Source organism: Acinonyx jubatus, chromosome E4 (assembly GCF_027475565.1).
Source record: "Acinonyx jubatus isolate Ajub_Pintada_27869175 chromosome E4, VMU_Ajub_asm_v1.0, whole genome shotgun sequence".
Taxonomy (NCBI): domain Eukaryota; kingdom Metazoa; phylum Chordata; class Mammalia; order Carnivora; family Felidae; genus Acinonyx; species Acinonyx jubatus.
Window position 1 is genome coordinate 15,917,021 of NC_069395.1, and position 23,943 is coordinate 15,940,963.

Here is a 23,943-nt window from a genome sequence, read left to right on the forward strand (position 1 = left end):
GCTCCAGGGTTCGCTGCTTGGGCTACATCAAATTGAACACAACCAGAGGACGTGTTGGAAACAAAGAATTGTGTTGTTGTTGTTACAAGAAAGGAGACAGGGAGAGCTCTCTGTCTCCCCAGGGGGTTAGTGCAGGAAGCATTTACTGAGTATATTAAGGGGTGGGGACAGGGAGCTTACAGAGGCATTTTTGGTTCAATTGTACGTGCCTACCAGGTCAACATGCCAGGGCAAATACGGCGCGTTCAAAAAATGGCAGAAAACTCCACCCACAGGAGGAGCTCTTGGTATTATAATGAGCTAAAGATAACTTCGAGAAGACTCCGGGGGCTTCTGGCCTAGGTCCTCATCCAGTCCTGCTCAAAGCTGCTCACGTCAAGGGCTGTCAGCACCTAGTGAGGGGCTCTCGGGCGAAACTCCCAGTTGGCTGTTTCCTGGGCCGGGGCTGTTCGTTCTGCAAAACACATTTCTTCCCGGCTTTCGTCCCTTCTCCTCCTCCTCCTCCTTTCTGCCCACCGTGTTCAGCCCTTTGGAGAAGGGCTCTGACACCCACCGCTGCTCCGTGGGCTTGACTTCGCTGCTTCACGCTGCCCTGCAGCGTCCCCCATGAGCCCTTCTCTTGTCTGGCCCAGCTCATCCCAGCTTCCCCCACACCCCCAGACTTAGTCGTGGGACTCCCCAGCCCTCGTCCTGTAAGGCACAGGGCCGATGAGTGCTCCGTAAATCTGAGCTCCTGTGATTAGCCTCACGTGCAGGGAATCACACACGCTGGACTGTCCCCTGTACGCAGAAGTCAGGTGTGAGTGGTCCTATTGCCAAAGGACCTCTTCCCAGGGGAGGCTCTGAGGGCACTTGAGTGGCGACTCGCAGAGCCTGACAAGGTCACAGAGAGGCCAGGGTGCCAGAAATATAAAGACAACAAGGTGGCAAGCACAGGCTGTTTCCATCACAATAGAAAGTAGGATCTAATGTTTCAAATCCGGTTTGCACAGAACTTCTCAGGCACCGGGCTGTTGCATGAAGTGAGGGGACCCCGGATCTCCCCGGCACTGACTGTGTGTCCAGTAGGGTCTCTGCAGCAGTGGTCAGGCTGGCCCCTCACCAGAATCCGTCGCCCAGGAAAACACTTGGCTCTCAGGGCCCACGGCGGTGAAGCAGGCATTCCTCAAGGTTACTTGGTAACCCCTTTTAAAAGTCCCCTCCTCCTCCCCTTCCCTCTGTCTCTCCCAGGAAACTTGCAAAGGCAGCAGTGATTTGTAGCCTGAGGAGTGTCGGCGAGGTCTCCTGAGGGCCGTAAGCCTGCCCCTGAAGACGCACGGCACAGCTTCCCGGCCTGAACACAAGTACAAACCAGCACCATGAGACAAACTGCTTTAAACTCCTTTCCAATTTACTACCAAACGACAGGGCAAGGGATCACAAAATTGCCTTCTGAAATAACATCTCCCTTTTCTGCCCCTGGGTTTTGCAGGCCTGGTTCTGACAACTCCTGGAGAAAAGAGAGGATCGGGGAGGAAAAACACCGAGTTCTACAGCCAGTTATGGTTCATCGTGTTAATGGCAATGCTGGGCTTGATCTTGTTGGCCATTTTTCTGTCTCTGATACTACAAAGAAAAATCCACAAAGAACCATATATCAGAGAGAGACCTCCCTTAGTACCTCTTCAGAAGAGAATGTCTCCACTGAGTGTCTACCCACCGGGGGAAACCCATGGGGTAGGTCTCTGAAGGCGGGCCCCATTTCCCTCTCCCTGGGCTAGTGTGTTTATGTAAAGGGAAATGTCTCCAGAGTCATAATAACAAGGGACTAGATGACAGTTATGTTTGACAAAATATGGGGACCACGGGAGGCCAATAGTGACCTTATTAAAAGAGGCCCCCAGAGCTTTCTTGTCCCTTCCTCCATGTGAGGACACAGCAAGAAGACTAGACCCCCATCTGTGAACCAGAAAGCAGGCACCTAACAGACACTCAATTTGCCAGCACCTTGATCCTGGACTTCCCAGCCTCCAGAACTTGAGAAATAATTTCTGTTGTTTAGAAGCCACCCAGTCTATGAGATTCTATTAAAGCAGCCCGAGTGGATGAAGACACCTGGGAAAGCTTTTTAAAATGCCATTGCCTGGGCCTTCTCCCAGAAAGTCTGATTTCATCACTTTTGGGTGGGGCCTGGGGATTGGTAATCTCCTTCTTTAACTCCAAAAGTGATTCTAAGGTGCAGCCAGGGATGAATATTTCTGTTCTAACGTTGTCAATCAGGGGATGGTGGAGAAGTGTGGTATGTTGAAATCAACGGGGGAATTTACAGATTATATAACTGTGCCCCTTGCGGGGATTACAAATAAACAGGGAGTCTAGGGAGAGAGTAAAGTGCTCGCAGTGCTCAGTTTGTCCCCTGGCTGTGACACTCTGGGCCACCGAGGATGGATGGCTCCTCAGAGCTCCCGACCACCCAGTCCCAAGATAGGAGGCCAGAGGTCTAGGGGGTGAGGTCACACAAATGGTGCGGGGAGATCGAGGCCCAGAGCACTCGTTGAAGGGGGAAACGTGACTGACTCGGAAGGTCCCCTCTGCGGTGTGGGGCTGTGTCTACTCGGAGGAGGAAAGGCTGCAAGTTCTAACTCCCACCAGGCACCGGACTTTTCTCCAAGCCATGTGTCCAAAGGGCTGCCTCTGCCTGAGAAATCACCTTCGCTGTAGTTTGCACAAAGGTTCCATATGAGCTAGTAGCCACCCAGTGCAGCTAAACTGTGATTACCAGTTCCAATGTGGGCGGAGTTTCCCACAGCAAGCAATTCTCTGACACCTGGTGGGTGTCCTACAATTCAACTCAGTTCTGACACTACCTACGGGGAGAGATGGAGTCAGAGGTATTTCATGAGGTAAGGGTTCAGTTCCACAGGACGGTCCCCTCTCCCCAGCTGCAGACACCGGGTCACAAGTCCAGGCTGTCACCCGGGGTTCTGACAGACCAGCTACGGGTTAGAGTTTCCAGTGACCCCTCCTGGGGTTCAGTTCATTTGCTAGCGCGGTTCACAGAACTCAGGGAAACATTTTGCTTATTGGATCGCCAGTTTATTATAAAAGGAGAGAACCCAGGAACAGGCAGATGGAAGAGATGGATAGGACAGACTGTAATGGAGGCTTTATCCCTTAGCCGCGATTGGTCAACACTGGCCATTGGCTACTGATTCAACCTCCAGTCTCTCCCCTCCTTAGAGGTGGGGGGTGAGCTGAGGTTGAGCGGGGACCGAAATTTCCACACCCTTATCTCAGGGTTGGTTCTCCTGATAACCAGCCCCCAACTTTAGGTAGTTCCCTGGAAAATCATCTCATTAGCATGACAAAAGACACCTTTGTGGCTCTCATCTCTTAAGAAATTCCAAGGGTTTCAGTAGTCCTGTGCCAGAAATTGGGCTGAAGGCCAAATATATATTTATTATAAATCACAGTATCACAGCGGCACCAAATTATGCACAGAAAGAAGCCTGATCAAACTGCTTGAGTTGCAGCCCTTCAAACAATAGAGAAAAGTCAAGCAAAGAGCATTGTGTTCCATCCAGATCTCTTCATTTGTGCGGGACACAGCCACGAACACTGTCGGAGGCACTGACGAAGGTGTATCGTGATGCCCAAGTAGTGAAAATGGGGGGCACCGAGGGGGAGTCACGCCTCTGATGCCCATGGTTTGCGTGTGGGGCGGGGAGCAGCCAGGGGACAGTGACTTGGTGGTGGAGAAGTGGAGACAATGTCTCCCATGGCCTGGGCCTCAGCTCTCACCCACCACACCTCATCCCCCTCTCCTTGCTCTCCGGCCCTCCAGCCTCCTTCCTCCCCGAGCACATCAAGCTCCTCTGGCTGGGCCATCGCTCCTGCTCTCCTCTTGGGTGGCTCATACTCTCACTTCATTCAGGTCTCTGCAGACATGTCACCTCCCCTCCATGAGAGATAGAATCCCCTGGCTTCTTGTCCACTAGTCCTTTTCCAGACAGCCATCACATGACACCGTGGCAGACATGCTTGTCCGACTCCTCGAATAGAATGGAAGCTCCCCAAGGGCAGGGATTTTGTGGGCCGTTTACTGCTGCACCTCAACACCCAGAACAGTGCCTCGCATCAAATATTTGTGAAATGAATGAACATTGAGTGGCCAGTTCAAACCATCAGCCATTCGCTTATGTTCAGGGTACAGTCATCAGAAGATTCTCCCTGAAGAGCAGACACTCTGAAGTTCTCCCTTGTTGAAGAGTAACTTTCTCTGAGGAAGCCGTGTTCTTCTGTTTATTTTTTAATGGTTATTTATTTTTGAGAGACACAGAGGGAGAGAGAGCATGAGCAGGGAAGGGGCAGAGAGAGAGACAGAGACACAGAATCCGGAGCAGGCTCCAGGTTCTGAACTGTCAGCACAGAGCCCGACACGGGGCTCAAACTCACAAGCCATGAGATCATGACCTGAGCCGAAGTCAGACACTTAAGTGACGGTGCCACCCAGGTGCCCCATGGAAACCATGTTCTTAGACCAAAGATGTACTCCCACTTCTGGAATTCAGAAGTGCATGGAAAGGCCAAGAAGACCTGAGACATATCTAGCCTGGCGACATCAGCTAAATCAACCCTGGGGTATACAGAGTGCATGGAAAACGTGGGAGGAAATTTCCAGAGCTCTGTGGGAACATCTACTCTGTAACATGAAGTGTGCTTCTAGGAAAACCTACCGCATATCATTAGTGTCTGTAACTCGTTTCAGGGGTCAAGTCTCCTGTCTCTTGACCCATACCCTACAGGCAGGCATCAGTGTCTCATAATCCTTGCCGAGGAGGAATCGAGTTTTGCCCAGTTGGCTAACTGAGGGGTCAAGAAGCAATCACATCATTCCAAATGGAAGGTACTCTGGATGACACCATTGCTCATGGTCCTCTCGAGTCTTGTCAAGCTTTGTTTTGTCAAAGTGAGGCCCATGGACTATCAGTATCAGCATCACAAAGGAGCAGGACCTGAATCTCGCGAGGAAGAAACCAAAGAATCTGCCATTCCAACCAGCACTCGGGAAGTTGGACACACAATACTCCGAGAATAGCCATAAATGAATTAAAAATGTAATACATATGATACAATTCCCGTAAGCAGTGGGTGCAGTCCTATAACCAATAAAAACAGGTGGGACACATTGCGTGATTGCCCTTACGTGAGGCATCTAAAATAGTCCAACTCACGGAAGCAAAATAGAGTGACTGCCAGGCTGGGGGAGGAGGAAATGGGGAACCGCTAATTAGCAGGCATAAAATGTCAGTTATGCAAGGTGAAGACGTTCTGGAGATGTACTGTGCAACATTGTACCTAATACCAATGCTGTATTGTCACCCAGTCTGTTAAGAGAGTAGATCTCGTGTTAGTGTACTTACCACAGTAAGAAAACACAAAACACAAAAAAGGTAAGGGGTGCTGATGAGCCCTTACAGTTCCTGCCAAACCCAAGCCAAGCTGCTTCTGAGGTCAGATGTCCACTGGGACAGGCAGGCAAAAGAGTGGAAACACCCTACTCTCATATACCCCTTACCGTCAGGGGAAAGCAGAGTGGCTCCCAACTGGTTACTTTTGCGAAGTGGCCAAGCGAGGTGTGAGGAGAGGCAGGGGTGGCGGGGACTGGCTGGCTCTGGGACTGCCCTGGGGCTCTGGGCTCCCACATTGGCTCATCTTCGGCATTGAGGGTATTAGTCACAGGGCCCAGAGGGTTAGCAGAAGTGGAATCTGGAGTGTCCCAGGGCCCTGGGCAGTGTTCCCGGAACCCACTGTATCCTAAGTTAATCCTACCCGGGTAATAACCGGGTACTTGCAGGCCTCCTTCTGTTGCTTTTAAAAAACATTTTTGAACATAAGCTGGTGTCACGGAGTTGGACACATAGAAGAATATTAGTGAAGGTTAACCAAACTAAACAGAGGATAATTTGCATTATTAGAACCAAATAAAGAGCCGGTGTTGTTATCTATGGGCCCCAGAATAAATGGGTAAGATTCTGAACAGAATCAAGCTGGAGTTGCCTGCTCAGGGCCTCAGATCCACCTGTACACTTGGGTAGGTCGATGAGAGCTACCCCTGAAACACACACACACACACACACACACACACACACACACACACACACGACAAGCTCCTATCCCAGGCACTCCTGTCCTCTGAATAGGTAAGAAACCTTTTGACACAAGACACATACTGGCAAAGGATGTTAGGCTCCAATCTGACTTCACAGAGGAAACGGGGACAGAGATACCAGGGAATGAGAGAGGCTTTTATGATTTGTTAACATTTTCAAGACCACATAGCATCAAGTATAGCTAAGTTTAAGTGCAGGTTTGACTTACAGTTTACTTACTTGCCTGAAGATCCTCTCATGCTCTGCAACACTAAACAAATAACTCAGTAGAACTCACCTGAAACACTAAGCCATTGCGTTCCACTCACCATGCAATTTTAATTGCAGAAATACACACACACACACACACACACACACCCTGAGATGCATCTCAGAATGATTGTATGATTATGTCATTGTTGGAGAAACACAAAGAATTTGTTTGATGGTAATTTTGTTTGTTCTAAACGCTGACTGATGCCTCCCTCTTTGTTCTCAGTTTGACTCTGTGGCTGATATATCTGATGTGTCAAGCAATGTTACCCTAAAAAGTTACACCATGCACTTGGAGGTACCTCGTGTGCTGCGTGAATGCATGATCTTGCGCATGATGCGTTGACTACACACACAATGAAAAGCAGGAACATTTCATTGATTGGAACAGCTAAATCAAACCTCAGATGCTTAGAGCAGCTAGATGTTCTTATGGCACATTCTAGGTTCTAATCACATAGTGCCTTTGTCTTTCTGATGTTAATACCAGACCTGATTTATTAATTTTTTAAATCATATTTTTGTTTTTAATGTTTACTTACTTTTGAGAGAGCTATAGGGTGCAAGTGGGAAAGAGGCAGAGAGAAGAGACAGAATCCGAAGTAGGCTCCAGGCTCTGTCAGCACTGAGTCAGACACTTAACCAAGTGAGCCACACAGGTGCGGCTCCCCTTTTAGAAGGGGAGAGTGGAGAGGGGCAGAGAGAAGGGGGACAGAGGATCCGAAGTGGGCTCTGAGCTGACTGCAGAGAGCCCAATGCAGATCTCGACCTCACGAACCGTGAGAGCATGACCTGAGCCGAAGTTGAATGCTTAACTGACTGAGCCACCCGGGTGCCCCACAGACCTATTTTGATGGCTGAGTCTTATAACAAATAGAACAATATGAATGAGAAGAGAGGGTGGGGAGAGTCCATTTTCCTACACAAATCCAGGGATTTTAAAATATAATCCAACTGTGTTCACTTGGCAGCCATAAGAGACCATTGTTAGCTTTGCTCTGGGAAAAGCGGTGATCTCAAGACACAGGCTCAGTGGTGACACTCATGAAGGGGTTACTTTGTTAACCAAACCTCTATCTCCTTCACCTCACCACTTTGTAATGCAGCTAGCCCTTGTCTCCAGAAAACAAGAGCCAAAGCGTTAGCGCATAAATTCTGTAGGTGCTAAGAACACTGATGTCTAATACAACTATTAGTTTATCATCTCACCCTTACCAAAAACCCAGGGGCCACGGTATTCCAGACAAGCTGTTCTGTAGGAGGAAATGGAGTGTTCCCTTCATTGACAATGTGTGACACACATTATCCGTCCCATTGCAAATCCATTTTCTTTAGACAGTAATCACCAACAGCAACTTTCTTTTCAGGGATTAGCTGATACCAAAATTCCCCGGTCTGGGACACCCATCAGTATCAGGAGCAACCGCAGCATATCCGTACTTCGGATCCCAAGTCAGAGCCAAATAAGCCAAACTTATTCCCAAGGCTCTCTCCACCGCAGTGTCAGCCAACTCATGGACTTTCAGGACAAGAAAGTCTTGATCGATGACTCATTGTGGGAAACCATCGTGGGCCACGATAGTGGATTGGTGAGTGGGTTTCCTTATCCAGAGCCTTTGATCAACCCCCCGAAAGAACATTGGTAAATGGATGGCATGGAGCATCCTGTCCTCATTGAATGCTGCCTCCCAGCACTTTGCATCTCTCCGACCATTTGCCCAAGTATTTTATAATGACCTACTTATTAGTGTTACTAAAATTGTTTGATGAGCAGGGTAGAAACTTTGTCTCATTCTTTTTGCAAACATCAGATGCTCAAAAAAATGAATTCATCAAGTAGGTGGAGAGACAAACAGGCTATACTCTATTAACTTGGGCAGAAGGCGACTGGGAACATTGGAACTGGTCTACAGAAGAAACAACCAAAAAAAAAAAAAGTGCATCACCTTTTTCCTTTGGGTTTATGGCTAGAGGAGAAAATCTTTCTTTCAATAGGCTCAATGGTTCTTTTCCAAGAAACTCAGAAAATCATGATAAACAAAGGTATTACTGTTTATGAACTTCATCTTTCATAATTTCAGTCCAGTGGATACAAATAACTGACTCTTGGAAAGTTAACCTCATTAATATCTAATATTTTTTATAAGTCCCTAGTGGCTGAAATGGATAAAACCCTACAGTTTTTACCAACCATCAACCTTCTGCATTATGCCGACTACCTAGACATCTGCTGGAGAACTTTCCTTTGGGGTAGCTAGGAAAGATCGCCAGCTAAGAACTCACCTGCTCTGCAGAGCAGACTGATTCACTTCCATGTCTTCCAACCGTCTGTTTCTGCCTTTAGAGTCTTCCTCTCATCTAAGTACTCAATTTTCCTTCGCTGAAAAGTTGAGGACTTCCACAAAGACTTTCTTAAGTAATGGCAAGGAATAGGGCAAGTTTCCTGGTTCCAGGTTCTAATCACAATGAAAAATGCACAGTCTTGGCTTGTTCAGGACAATGATCTACAATGTACATTTTAAAATTGTGGGCCTGCTTGATATTGTTATGACTCTCGAGTTCCATGATTCCATTCCAGATCTAAAGATTCTAAATGGCAGGAATAATTACATCAGGCTGAAACCTAAGGAATCGTTAATTGATCATATCTGACATGGAAAAGGACAAGTTTTTAGGGGACAACATAACATATAGAGGGCTAAGATGCATGTGTGTCCTTACCTAAGGATACACAGTGGTTTTTCGATGGAATTGGGATCTTAAAACCATCATTTGGTTACAGAAGCCCCATTCTTCACTGTTATGCTATATTGCCGGTTTTGCTTGCTTTTGACAGTACTAGCAATAGACAATATGCAAAGCAATTTAATGAAAGTTTTCGAAGATGCAAAACCTGGAAAATAATCTGTTTGTTATAACCTTACAAACAATATTACTAGCCCTACTCAATAAATACAAAATACAGTAAGAGAGTGGGAAGCACAATAGCATGCATTCTGTCTCTTCTTACAGTTTGAATCAAATCTTTTTTTTAATGTTTGTTTATTTTTGAGAGAGAGAGGGAGCATGACCGAGAGAGGGGCAGAGAGAGAGGGAGTCACAGAATCTGAAGGAGGCTCCAGGCTCTGAGCACAGAGCCCGACATGAGGCTCGAACTCACAAGCCATGAGATCGTGACCTGAGTTGAAGTCGGATGTTTAACCAACTGAGCCACCCAGATACCCCTGAACCAAATCTTAAGTATATAAATGTATACACATACGTGTGTGTGTGGATGTGTGTATAACATCCATGAATATAAATATAAAATAAAATATAATCTCCTCACTTGACAGATGAGGAAACTGAGGCTTAGAAAGTTAAAATACGGCACTTAATAACACTCAAATGACATTTTGGATTAGTCCTTAGTTCATGTGTACAAGTGATCCTTTCAATTAGGTAAACTTAAGGCAGGACAATCTCAAACCATGCCTTAAGGATTTGAGCATAATACTAGCCTTTAACAAAATACTTACAGAGTACTTTTTATACTAAATTGATACCACTATCAATCAATGGCAAATACTACTGATAGCGAATGTCCTAACTCTGATGACTGGCTTATTTTTCAGTATGTGGATGAAGAGGACCTGATGAATGCCATCAAGGGTTTCAGCTCTGTGACTAAGGAACACACCACGTTCACCGACACCCACCTGTGAAGGACGGAAACTTGCAAGACATAAAGCTGAAAGGCGGGGCCCGTGCCCCATCCCCGCTGGGTTATCACGGACAGATGCACCGTATACGCCAGAAAGAGTCATTGCTGGTTATTCTGTAATCCTTTAGAAAACCAAACAAAAACAAGGCTTGTTTTTGAAATTGTTCTTCTGTGATAGAGGTCTGTTTTTCAGGTGGTCTGAAATAAGGGGTACCATCGATATGAAAAAACTTATTTTGCTCTACTTACTTTGAGGAAGCTAAACGAGCCTGTGATTTTCACTTGGCCCAGACAGTGACTCCACTGGTTAAGTGGATAATCAGGGACAATTTCAAATCGGCCCACAGTCGTTATAAGTGAGAAACTAAGCAGTTCTTCTGAGAGGACGTCACTGCTGCTCCTTTCAATCCTTTATTCCCATGAAGTGACACGATCCTGGAAGAAACAGCAATTCTAATGATCACAGCTACAAAATAAAATCCCAGTTTCAGGCCAAGCTGAATCAGTTAGAGAAAAACAGACTGCAGTGGTGGATACACACTGAGCAGAAGGTTCAATGTAATTACAGTGTTTAATGATAAGTACTCACCAAACGTAGTTTTTTTTTTTTTTAAAGTACACACCAAATTTGGGCAGAGCACCACATAAACTTACAAATCTGTTCTTGATTTATGAATCTTCTGAAAGTCTAAGGACTAAAGAACTATTTCCCACATATTTTATATAGTTTTGAAACTCCAATCAATACTTTCCATAAAATTCTGTCAATTGCATCCCCAGGCATACTGACATCGTCAGCTTTGCACCTTTCACATGGAAACCACTGTTCTATTTGCAACATTTAATTAGCCTGTAGAATTTAAAAAGAAGTTCCATGCCCCTCCCAGCTTTGGAAGTGTTTCACTTAACATTTATATGTAAACACAACATGATACATGAGCATATATGTCATATGTATATACGTGTATGTGTCTATTACTCCGTACTATAGCCCTTCATTTCAGAGAACTCACTATTTTAGCCCTAGAATCACTAAGAGCAGATGATATTCCCCAGTACCAATTGCCATGGGTCAACAGCTTCTGGCGTCTGCTCTAGTTGGAGTACGAAGTCATTGGTGAAAGTCCTAGACCAAGAAACATTTTTTTCCAAGTCATCAACATTAAATTAAAGGTATTTGTTCTTCATGGAAAACACTAAAAAATACTGTCTTTCTTATTCTTAAAAGGGCTATGTAATGATTCCGGAAAGTTATTTTGTGTCTATAGGTCGCATACACAATTGTCAGACAGTATTTTGTGAGTTAATCCAGAGGTAGGTGGATTTTCCCAAGGCTAAAGTGGCAAAAATTTGTAACATAAGGGATACCCTTGTTCTGCCTCAAGTCAGATTGTGGACTTTGGGGGTACTGAGGCTTTAACTCAGTCTGTGGAAGAACAGATCCTCAGACTGACCAACTCCTGACAAATCTCGCCAACTCTAAGTGTCAAAAGCACAGGCCAGTGTTAAACAGCACTTCTGCTCCCTCGTGAGAACTACTGTAAGCAGACAAATCTGCAACAATTGTGCACCCTTGCAGTGGATGTACAAATTACAAGATTCTTTTCTTTAACCTTTTTTTTTTTTTTTTAACTTTCTAAAATGGAAACACAGGATTGGCTAGTTTACTGGTTTTAATTGCATTTGATGATTCCCGGTCAAGTGGTTGTTTAAAGCTGGCCCAAGTGAGCCTCAACCAAGGTTGAGTTTCTGATCACATGAGCTACTTCAGGTACACAGGGAAGAAGAGCTCTTCTCCAGTTGTGAACTTGCACTCTATCCTTGGTCTACTCTTCTGCAAATATAATTTGGTGGATTTACATTGAGCTCTTCCCCATTTTTGAAAAATTAACCAGATACCTTTATCACAGTTTAAAATTCGACACGAATAGAGAACTGCAGGGCATTTTTATATTAAATCATTATCCATTTAATCTAATTAGACATTTAGCTATTACATGAATTCATTTAGCTGAAACATTTACATTTTGATCCCATAGCTTGGAATAGACAGAAGCCTGTATGGCTCCCACCAAGAACACTGCCCCCTGCAACATACTAAACCGTACTTTCACGTTGTTCAGAGAAGCAGCCAAAGATTTTGTTATTTTAAGGCGTATTGTGGGCCAACTTTCATTTCACAGTGTAGACTCATCCCTAGAGATTGATTCAATTGTCTGCCATGAGGCTAAGGGATCAGTATTTTTAATGTTTTTGAGAGAGAGGCAGAGCGCAGGGCGGGGGGGGGGGGGGGGGGGAGGGGAGCGGCTGCAGAGAGAGAAGGAGACAGTATCTGAAACAGGCTCCATCCAGGCTCTGAGATGTCAGCACAAGAGCCTGACGCGGGGCTAGAACTCGTGAATTGCGAGATCATGAACTGAGCCGAAGTTAGTTGCTTAAACTGAGCCACCCCTGAGGTATCAGTACTTTTGAAAGCTTTCCAGTGTTCTAGTTTGAAAGCCAGTGATGTAAAGCCACCTGGAAGAACTCATGCGGCTGGTGCTATGCACAGGGACTATATTCCTTGGCACACTGTTTCTCCTTTAGAGCGAACAATGACCGGTTCTTCATGGATCCCTTTAAATAGGTTCTAAATCTCCTGAACTCAGGTCTTACCACTAGTACAGGCCACATTCTCGGGTTCAGAACTACGGTTATTCCTAATACTAACTCTTTGATAAGAGTCTGTAGCTATATTTATAAGCTCTATTAAAAATTGTATTTATAGATGATCTGTTGTCATTTCCACTAAATGGAAAACCTAAATATGTCAGTGTATCTTATGCTGATCCAAAAATCATGTTAACATCAATATAATTCAACTTGAACAACCTGTAAATAAAACATAGGCCAGATGGAGTAATTCGGTGATAAGGAACTTAATTATATCACGAGTAGTTTATTTCCATCACATAGATATCATGTAAACTTGTCTAAAACTTGGTTTGCTTAATTTTAAAAAGTAAACCAAGTTTATTAGTGAAAAAAACACTCTAACAGCTCTGAGTTATATTTACAACTAACACATAAATAACAATGATAAAGCTGAACCCATTTAAGAAAACAGGATGCTCCGGATAATCTCAACTCCTGATTGTACATTAGAATCAACTGTGGTACTTTTCCCAAAGCAAGAGTCCCCCCACCAGATTGGAGGGAGGCCTGGGCAGGTGTACACGTATAACGTGAGGTCATCCTGGTGTATAAGTCTAGATGAGAAAGCCAGACAAGACCACAGGCTCCTGAAACAGGCAGCACGGCTTCCAAGTTGGCTCAGTAGCTCACAAGCTTTGTGGCGAAGTTATTTCTCCTCAGTGGTCTCTACGAAATGAGGACAGCAATCCTACCCAACCCGTATGATGGCACTTCTGAGCACTGCTTTGAAGTACAGAATTACTTGAAATACTCTCATCATGAGAATTAGAATTGTTCTCATTTGTCATTGAACACAAAGTATATAGATTCATCTCAATTTTTTTTTCCTTTGGGTCACAAAAACCATAATGAGGTAGGTACAAGGAAAACACGCATAGCAGGGGTCATCTGCTCAAGGTCACAAAGTTAAGTGTCAGAATAGACTCAAAACCCATGTCCTAACATGAAGGTTCAAATTCCCGTAAGTGAAAGAGATCAAAAAGATCTGACTCATAGTATACTGCAACCCGTGGTATAGTGAGTTGCCTATTTATGGGATTTTACTATAGAATAGTCTCTCCTACCCCCCCCCCCACGACCTTTTTTTGAATTTTTAACATTTATTTATTTTTGAGAGATACAGCATGAGCAGGAGAGGGGCAGAGAGAGAGGGAGACACAGAATCTGAAGCAGGCTCCAGGCTCTGAGCTCTGAGCAGAGCCTGACACCGGCCTCGAGCTCACAAACTGCAAGATCACGACCTGAGCTGGAGTCAGATGCTTAATGGACTGAGCCACCCAGGTGCCCCCACCCCCGGCCTTTTATTAATGGAAAAGGCTGGGTAAATACTCAAAAATTTTTCTTTCATTTTCTCACTTGCCCCCACAACTTTTACAGGACAGTGATAATGAGAAAGAAGGATATGGAGAGAATTACAAATCCTTGGTAATATGGAAATTATGCTCGGCCAAACATTTTCCCTCCACGATAACGTACATTAGCTTTCACGCATGTTCCCTCCCCCTTTCTTACTGCAGGAAGAAGACATGAACAACCACATGCAGGTGTACTTCAAACAGGCCTTCTATTCCCTAAATAACCAAGAACGCATAGTCTTATTTAATCATTTTTATTAGACTTAATTGATAAATAAATACAAGAGAACTGTTGTGAAATCACGAGCAATAAACTTTAAAGAATTTATTTCAGCTTCACTCACTTGTATTTCTTGGAATGGGATTATATACATTATTCATCAATAAATGCTTAATGCTTTAAATTTACAATTACCCTATATGCAGAAACTTGAGAATGATGCCAATTAAAAGAAAAAAGTACAAAAATTTGTCTTTTGTTCTTACAGTTCAAAGTATATTTTAAAATAATACTTTTACAGCAGCCAAAACCTTTAACCAAAAATTGAGAACTGCGATTTCATAAGCTTAACAAAATGGCCACATTCTAACTTGATTATCTTTGTTATTAACAGTGGGGGAAAAATATGGTGTATCCTAAATAAAACAAGGCAGGCTAACAACTAGTACAGCTTCCCTTCTGGGCACTCAAAAGCTCGATCCTGGATTATTATTTTTACTTCACCTGTTCAAACACGGACAACTGCTCCAACTTTAAAGGAAGTTTAAATGGATGTTCGGTATTTAACATGGATGATGCTTGGTAAAACTTAAGAACTCCAAAAATGAGAATCAGATAATGACCCCCAATTTAAAAAAAAAATACCCTAAGGGACTGACTACTATAGTGTTATCTGGTGTTCAACATCAATAGTGTTTTTTGAATTAGATGACATTTTTTCACAAACATAGCACCTCATTAAATATCTGGTAAACACCTGGCAATCACAATAAGTGTTGGGAGACTAAATTCCAAAGAGAATTAACGTGATTCGCTTAACATAACATTGCAAGACAAATCTCAAGCATTATCAAGGTTAGGAACGCACTGTTGGTCCCCGTGCCCTCAAAGGATGCTCATGTATTGTGGGCACTATCTTAGTAAGACTCGGTACTTTGCTTCCAAAATCTGGAGAGTAACGAAATATTGACATGGACTCTTGCTTTTTTTTTTTTTTTTTTTTTTTACAAACAATCTGTTAAATGTACTTGTAAAACTAAAAAAACTTTCCAAAAGGTCAAAAGAGATATAATTATTTTCTCTCCTTACTCCAGGTAATTCTGTTTAAAAAGATATTGAATGAACTCCAGTTTTAATTTGCAAAGTTTTGGTGTAAAAGCTAATGTACTGAAATCCAGTAAAGTGTTCAACTTTTGTCTAAATTAACAAAACTACTATTCATTTTGGTGAGTTCTCACAAGCTGTACTCTTGACCTGAGGAATCACTCTTTTTGTGCCGAGGAGACGGAGTGGTCTTTGTAGGAGACGGGGACGCAGTACCAGGTGAGTCAGTTCCTCCATCGGAAGTACTTGGTGATGATGCCAGATACGGAACTTTCTTTCTTCCAAGGAATCCTCCTCCTTCAAATCCCCCTTTCTTCCTTAACTCCATTTTATTTTCATTTTCTTCTTCTGATGACCTTTTCTTAGATTCCAGACCTTCAGCTACTTTATGCACTTCCAATCCACTATCTGATTCTCTCAAACTTTTTACTTCTGTTCCAGGAGACTTTCTCTCCGACACACTACACTCCCCCGTTGCCCGCTTTACTTCGGCTTGTATTGGACCCAAGTTACCATTTTCAGGGACAGCTCGTTCTACATTTCTGTTCAAATTAACAGTCTGGAAGTCCCTATAACTGTGAAAGCTCTCAGTCCTCCTTGCTCTTGCTAACAAAGGACTCTCTCTGTAAGGCCTCATGGAACCATAAGTAGCTGCTTCGTGGACAGTCTCATGGTGCTGGAGCTGAAGGCTGAAATACAGGTTTTATAAAAAATTACAGTTCAGATTACTTTCTGGGATTTTTCAGGGGCACATCTCATTAACTAAACTACAATGAAAAGGTATTATTTACATATGTAAAGAATGCATATCCTCATTTCTATATATAGAAACTCACTTAAGTACTCTATATATTATGGATTAGTGTGTGTGTAGGTGTGTGTATGCTTATCAAATCACCAATGCAAATAATAACATACATATATTCAGTGAATCTGAATTTCTGAATAGCTGAAAAACGCTGGGGGAGGAAAAAAAAAAAAACCTTTCAAACCAATATGGAACCAATATAATTTAGTCTTTGGTCCTGAATCCAAATTCTGGAATTTTTAAAAATGTGGTAATCAGAAGACATACAATGCTCCTGTATCGGAAGTACAGAATAACCAAATGTGAGCTTACACAGATGATGTAATCGCTTCAATTAATATCTCCCTGAGGCAACAGGAACAAAAAATCCACACACTATTCAAGGTGACATGTGTTTTTTCCATCTCCTTTGAATGAACTCTTGATCACATAATAGGCAACCAAATTGGCAGCAATTCACAAAGTAAGTTAAAAAGAAAAAATGGTTTTTAAATTTTTAAAGTTTATGTATTTATTTTTGAGAAACAGAGACAGAGAGAGAGAGAGAGGGAGAGAGAGAATCCCAAGCAGGTTCCATGCTGTCGGCACAGAGCCCAATTCACAGCTCCAACTCACCAACTGTGAGATCATGACCTGAGTGGAAATTAAGAGTTGGCCACTTAACCGACCAAGCCCCCAGATGCTCTGGAAAAAATGTTCTTCTATAAAAAGAGCCAGATATGCTTATAGATGAGAAATTTAGTAAAATGTTTTTTAAAAAACTGAGTCAACAAAGTCAGAATTAAAAATGTGCCTTGAAAAATGATTCTTTCAACAACTATGTGATTACAGTATCTCAGCCAATTTTCCCAAAAGCAATCAATTCAACTTATAAATACAATTTACGACTCTTTAACCTACCTAGAATTTGATTCACGGAGACGGCTGTGCTGAACCACAGAAGTTGCTGGACTGATGTTAGGAGTAGCACAGCGAGATGTGCTCAGGTCACACTGATCCAGTAATTTGAGTAGCTCTTCTTCAGTCGGACCACCTACATCTTAGGAAAACACACGCTCATTTTACCATCACTTCTGTCAAAAGCTTATTACCCTGCGGACAAACAACTTCCCACATGGAACCTACCCTTCTCTTCACTTTTGCTAACCATATCCATCGCCGTGGTCAGATCCCACATCTGAATGCTGCCATTTGTATGGCCTGTGAATAGGTAGCGCCTTGGCCTTGAGCCCATCCTACTGGATCCCTCACATTCTCTCACTGTAAATGAGGATATTGTTGTACAGTCAACAGCCTGGATCTCACAGATTCTGCAAAAAATATTGTATAGTTGTAAACCACGGGGGGCAAGTAACACATTGCAATTCAGATTTTTGAAATTGCTTATTAGCAAATTAGAGTTGACTATTCTATGTATTTAAAACAGATCTAAAAAGTTCAAGGCAAGTCAACAGAAATAAGATTCAAGCCTTGTTTCTTTGAGTCTATAGAAAAGGCTGTTATAAAACAACATATTTAAATAATTATGAAATAAAGCAAATCATTTAAGTCAACCTTAAAAACAGAAAGAACCTTGATGGGAACTAATTCTTGAAAAGGAAGTTATAAACTAAAAAGGCAGAAACAAAAGCAAGTAGGCATGATACTGGAAAAGATCTTGAGAAATCATTTAAAATGTATGTGGAAATTCAAGTCTGAAACCAGAAAAAGAAAATGTACAGGTATATGGAGAGGTCTGTCTAAGTAGTATCCTCCATTAAGATAAGATTCTTAACTTTTTTAAAGGATTTTTATAACTATTTCACTGATTTTCATAAAGGACAAAAGGACCTAGAAAGAGCAATTATCACTTACATTTGACAAATAAAACAAACAAGGAATAATGTCAGCAAATGATTTGTCAAAATCATGTAAAAGTTGACTGCCTTATGCTTGACTGAATTATTTACCCCAGACTACTTCAAAACGAAGAGGCTTATTGAATGAATGAATGAATGAATGTATGAATAAGTAAATAAATAGTACCAGGCAAATGCAAAGTCAAAAAGTAAAGGAGGGGTGCCTGGGTGGCTCAGTGGGTTGAGCATCTGGCTTCGGCTCAGGTCATGATCTCACCGTTGGTGAGTTTAAGCCCCGTGTTGGGCTCTGTGCTGACAGCTCAGAGCCCGGAGCCTGCTTCAGATTCTGTGGCCCCCCTCTCTCTCTGCCCTACCCCTGCTTGTGCTCTGTCTCTTTCAAAAATGAATAAACATAATAAAACAATTTTTTTTTTTAAATAAAGGAGGAAGGGGAAATACCATACTTATCAGTGTGGGAAACACAGAATATGAAGCATAGCTGAGCCTCCTGGCAAGCATGGATAAAATGATGAGGGGAGAAGGGTTAATTACTGGACATCCACATATAGTGATAGAAGCTATCCTACTCTCATTCCCAACCAAAGGGAAAAACTTTCAATATTTTACCACTGTGTATAAAGTTTATTATAATTTGTTCTGTAGGCATTATTATCAGATTAAAAAATCTGTCCTTTATTTTAAGCACTAAGATTCTTTTTTTTAACCATAAATGGGTATGAAACTGTGAAATGTTTTTTCCTCTTCTTAACATAGTGAATTTACATTTTTAGTAATACCTATAAATTGATATAAAATATTTTTAAAATCTAAATTACTGTTCACATTTAAAACCAAATAAATCAAAATAAAATGACACAATATAAACCTACGTGCTTGAAAACAAACATGATTTTGCTTTTTGTTCTTCCTATGGGCTAGATTCCTTAGGATTGCTTCTTCCTTTAAATGCTGACAAGGTTTTTTCCCTGCCCACTTTCAATAAAACCTTTTCATTTCACTTCTCAGTATTAAGAAACTGAACGACTTTTACTTTTTAATTATTTTTTAATTTTTTTTAACGTTTATTTATTTTTGAGACAGAGAGACAGAGCATGAACGGGGGAGGGTCAGAGAGAGAGGGAGACACAGAATCTGAAACAGGCTCCATGCTCCGAGCTGTCAGCCCAGAGCCCGACGCGGGGCTCGAACTCACGGACTGCGAGATCATGACCTGAGCTGAAGTCGGACGCTTAACCGACTGAGCCACCCAGGCGCCCCGAAACTGAACGACTTTTAAACAAAAGCTTTACTTAGCATTAGCCTCATAAAGGGATTTTTTTTTTTAATGCTTATATATTTATTTTGAGACAGAAAGCGGGAGCAGGGGAATGGCAGAAAGAGAGGGAGAAAGAGAATCCCAAGCAGGCTCTGTGCTGTCAGTGCAGAGCCCCATGATGGGGCTCGAACTCACCAACTGTGAGATCATACCTAAGCCAGATCAAGAATCAGATGCTTAACCTACTGAGCCACCAGGCACCCCATAAAGGGTTGATTTTCTATTTAATTCTACAAAGTATTTTTTTTAATTTTTTTAAACATTTATTTATTGTTGAGACAGAGAGAGAGCGTGAGCAGGGAGGGGCAGAGAGAGAGGGAAACACAGAATACGAAGCAGGTTCTAGTCTCTATCAGCACAGAGACTGACTCAGGGCTCAAATTCAACGAACCGCGAGATCATGACCTGAGCCGAAGTCAAGTCGGACACTTAACCAACTAAGCCACCCAGGTGCCCCCAAAGTAATTTCTGATTATTTTTATAAATATAACTCTTCCTGTGGAATCGTGAATTTAAAAATTATAAAATTTGTTCTGTCATGCAGAGACTGTAGATGATAACACACTGCCACTGTTTAACCTAACAGAGGAGGGAGGACATTAGAATTGAACAAGGATATGAAACACATTGTCAGAGGCTGTTATGCAGCAGTTTTAATACATGTTTGACGGCACCTTCACTAATATGCAGAGAAAATGATGAATCATGGTGATTTATAACATTTCTCAGATAATAATCTGATCTGTAACTACATTACAGGCTTCTAATACATTTTCTTAAAAAGAAAAAGGTAACGAAAGTAGTTTAGTACTTAAAAATCATTCTCTAGAATCAATTCATTTAACACTTGCTGATGACTATATGCAATGAACTTTGATGGAAAAAAAATTTATCATCTCCAAGAGTTTGTTCATTAACATATTAGGAAATGAGAAACCACATGCTGAAGGGGAACAAGAGCAGTAGCATTAGTAACATTAGTATGAAAATCCATAACCTTCTTAATGACTACTAGGTATGAATTCCACCTTTTTCACTTGTTTGGTGTGCAAAAAAATTTGTTTTTATAGAAGAGAAATGTACACGTCAATCTGTTTGAGGTTTGAGGCTATATATAGTAATTTAAAAGAAGTACAATTTCACTCAAATGTTAAAAGTAAGGGGAAACTAATTTCTATTGGGCATCTGTTACTGTCTGGGACCACGAAAGATATTTCATGTTTTTAACTCATTTTATCTTAATGACATCCTTCCAAGGTAGTTGAACCTTATTTTATAAAGAAACTGGGGGCTCAGAGAAACAAAGTAACAAGTTGAATTTATGCAGCTAATAAGAGGAAGTGCCAAAATCAGAATTTAACTCAGCTGTCTGCCATCAAATTCATGGGTTCTTATTGTTATATCACCCATCCACAGTCTTCTTAACTGTCCACAGGATCAGTGAAAAACCTTAAAAAAATCCTAGAAGATTAAGTACTAAATATACGGTCTTAATTTTAAGCTAAAAAGATCCAAGGTAATGACTAGACTTCTTTTTTCAACAATTTGCTTCTGGTAGTACTTTTTATCAGTATGTCAAATTACACGGTTTTTTTTTTTTTTTTTTTTTTTTAAGACAAAAGTGACTTCTGAATACAAATAAAGTTTTACCTTTTCCCAGTAGATGAGAGTCTTACAAACAGTTTGTTGGTGATGGGAACAACTTTCTGGATAAACACCTGTTGATCATCTCGTTCTCCAAAAGGCCCTTGGGTCAAAAAACAGACAATGTCAAAAGAAGTTAACTGAAATCCATTGGTTTCACTGAACAACAGAAATGTCAATACCAAAAAAAAAAAGGCATTTTTCACACCTGTCAACACCTGGCCTTATAGTCCACATCCCAGTCAGACAGAAAGTGCAGTGCTGCACATACTCCAACTTGCAATAAACATTTTTTAAAGAAATATATAATATTTCAAATTCTATTTTATGCACTCAGCCTATTAAAGCTGAAGGCATTAATGTGCTGAAGACTATACATTTACAGCACTAGTACAAGACCTGTTAAAATACAGGTTCTACATCTATCATCTTTGAGAATGTGTGCCATTTCTTATAACTTCAGAAAAAGTACACATAAATAAAATTAGTTTATGTATGGACTTTACTCTTTCTTGAAAAACCAAACGCAGAATCTTAAGAAATAAAGGGTGACTTCATTAAATAGAATTTAATTGGGCGCCTGGGTGGCTCAGTTGTTGAGCATCCAACTTCGGCCCAGGTCCTGATCTCATGACTTGTGAGTTCGCTGGCTTCAGATTCTGTGTCCCTCTTGTGCTCTGCCCCTCTCCCGCTCATGCTGTGTGTGTCTCTCTCTCAATAGTAAACATTAAAATAATAAATAAATAGAATTTAATTAACTAGAAGAAGCCTGTTGTATCCCACAAGGTTTTCAATGTAAAAAGAAAGATTCTTGTACCCCAATGTTTATAGCAGCACTTTCAACAATAGCCAAATTATGGAAAGAGCCTAAATGTCCATCAACTGACGAATGCATAAAGAAGATGTGGTTTATATATATACAATGGAATACTACTTAGCAATGAGAAAGAATGAAATCTGGCCACTTGCAGCAATGTGGATAGAACTAGAGAGTGTTATGCTAAGTGAAATAAGTCAGGCAGAGAGAGACAGATACCATATGTTTTCACTCATAGGTGGATCCTGAGAAACTTAACAGAAGACGATGGGGGAAGGGAAGGGGGGAAAAAAAAAGTTACAGAGAGGGAGGCTGGCAAACCATAAGAGACTCTTAAATACAGAGGACAAACTGAGGGTTGACGGGGGCTGGGGGAGAGGGGAAAGTGGGTGATGGGCACTGAGGAGGGCACCTGTTGGGATGAGCACTGGGTGTTGTATGGAAACCAATTTGACAATAAATTATATTTAATATAAAAATAAATACATAAGTGCTAAAAAAAATAAAAAATAAAAAGAAAGATTCGATTATTTTTATTTTATTGTACTTGGCAAAGCAGGTATATGGCTCTTATATTTTAGAAAGATTCTGAACATTATAAAAAATGTGTTTCATGAAAAATTAAAAAAAATTCTAGCAGTTCTTGTTTCTCATCATACGCATTAGCTAAAATAATACCAACTCATTGTTCACAAATGTATGTGATATAGGATACAATTTCATCTTAAGTGAATCATACCTAATTAATAAATGCAACAATAACACCTTTATCAGTTAGCAAATACATTATGGTTACTATGTGCCACAGTAAACGCTCTGCACATAACTCATTTTAATCATCATACATAAGGGATACACTATTATGATCTCCATTTTACAGATAAGAAAACTAAGGCACCAAGAGATTAGTTAACCAAAGATCTCAGAGGTCCTTCCTACCTAATGGAACTGGAGTTCAAATCCAAGATGTCTGGCTCTTCACTAAGCTACGCACTTGCTCAGTTAGTGGACAATTTTCTCAAGTCTAATTCTATTGAGATGAAATGAGAATCCTCATTCAATAACCCGTAACCAAAGTCAAAATAGTGATGATGGATAAAAACTAGAAATAAGGATTCTGGGACCGTATCTTCTCTCCCCTCAAACTATCTTCATGTGAGATGCTCACGTAGCTTAACTCTTTGTGCCTCAATTAATTATCCACACCTCCCTTCCTTAAAGTTTCTCCAACTCCTCTCCCCAAATTGGCTCCTTTCTTTCAGAACATAAATATCCTCAGGTCTCTCCTATCTTCAATGGGGAAGAAGAGAGTAGGGAGTCAGAAAGATGGCCTTTGAACCTTTTGCTTTCTAACTAGATCCATTATTTCTTTCTTTCACGGTTGCCTCCAGTATTTATTTATTCAATTGACCACTGCAATCTAGATTCCACCCATACATAGAAGCCTACAGACACTGGACTTTCTATTCTGTTCCACTATCCTGAATGTCTCTTAAGAAATTTTTTTTATGAGAACTATAAAGGAAAAAAAAAATCTCCCTGCCCTCTTTCAAACAGTTTACAAGGCTGTTGTAATTTCCAGGGCTGTTTCTAAACATCTTTTCTTTCATATTATACATGTCCTCCCTGATCTGACCTCTGCCTATCCACTCATCCTCATGCCCTACTATTCTCACCCACATACCACCAATTAATGACTTTTCTGACATTTTCCAAATTTGCCAGGTAAGACTTCAACCCTTACCCATCCTTCATGTCTCAGTTCAAACATTGAGACCTCTACTAAGTGTTCTCTGAATGTCAGTTTCCACCAGTGTAAGTGGGGAATAATATCTTCCTCATACAACTATCAAGAAAATTAAATGAGACTGTATGTCACGATTACCCAGCAAGCAGACTAGAACTATCTCCCCTTGGTGTTTGTGCCCCATGCAATTGTTTGCCTTTTGTTTCTACTGATCACCACACTGTGACTGGAGGTTCACCGCAGTTTTTTTGTTTTGTTTTTTTTCTTAAGACT

The 23,943-nt window shown here is 41.6% G+C and overlaps 2 protein-coding genes across 4 annotated transcripts in view; one reads left to right on the top strand and one right to left on the bottom strand.

The window, feature by feature from the left end:
* USH2A (usherin) overlaps nt 1-10,714 on the top strand; it is a 725,654-nt gene extending 714,940 nt beyond the window's left edge. Inside the window, exons 69-71 of the mRNA XM_015077386.3 lie at nt 1,472-1,716; nt 7,772-7,993; nt 10,019-10,714. Coding sequence (XP_014932872.3) covers nt 1,472-1,716; nt 7,772-7,993; nt 10,019-10,108 — 557 coding nt within the window. The 3' untranslated portion in view covers nt 10,109-10,714. The remainder of the gene's footprint in view (nt 1-1,471; nt 1,717-7,771; nt 7,994-10,018) is intronic.
* KCTD3 (potassium channel tetramerization domain containing 3) overlaps nt 10,087-23,943 on the bottom strand; it is a 58,223-nt gene continuing 44,366 nt past the window's right edge. For 2 of the 3 annotated variants that reach the window (XM_027074962.2, XM_053209763.1), the window contains 4 exons: nt 21,113-21,209; nt 17,414-17,598; nt 17,189-17,327; nt 14,395-16,169 (listed from right to left, as the gene is read on the bottom strand). In XM_027074962.2, the coding sequence (XP_026930763.1) occupies nt 15,611-16,169; nt 17,189-17,327; nt 17,414-17,598; nt 21,113-21,209 (980 nt within the window). In that variant the 3' untranslated portion in view covers nt 14,395-15,610. Of the gene's footprint in view, nt 10,230-10,356; nt 10,543-14,394; nt 16,170-17,188; nt 17,328-17,413; nt 17,599-21,112; nt 21,210-23,943 lie in introns of those variants that run through there. The other variant, XR_008293359.1, reaches the window with a different exon arrangement.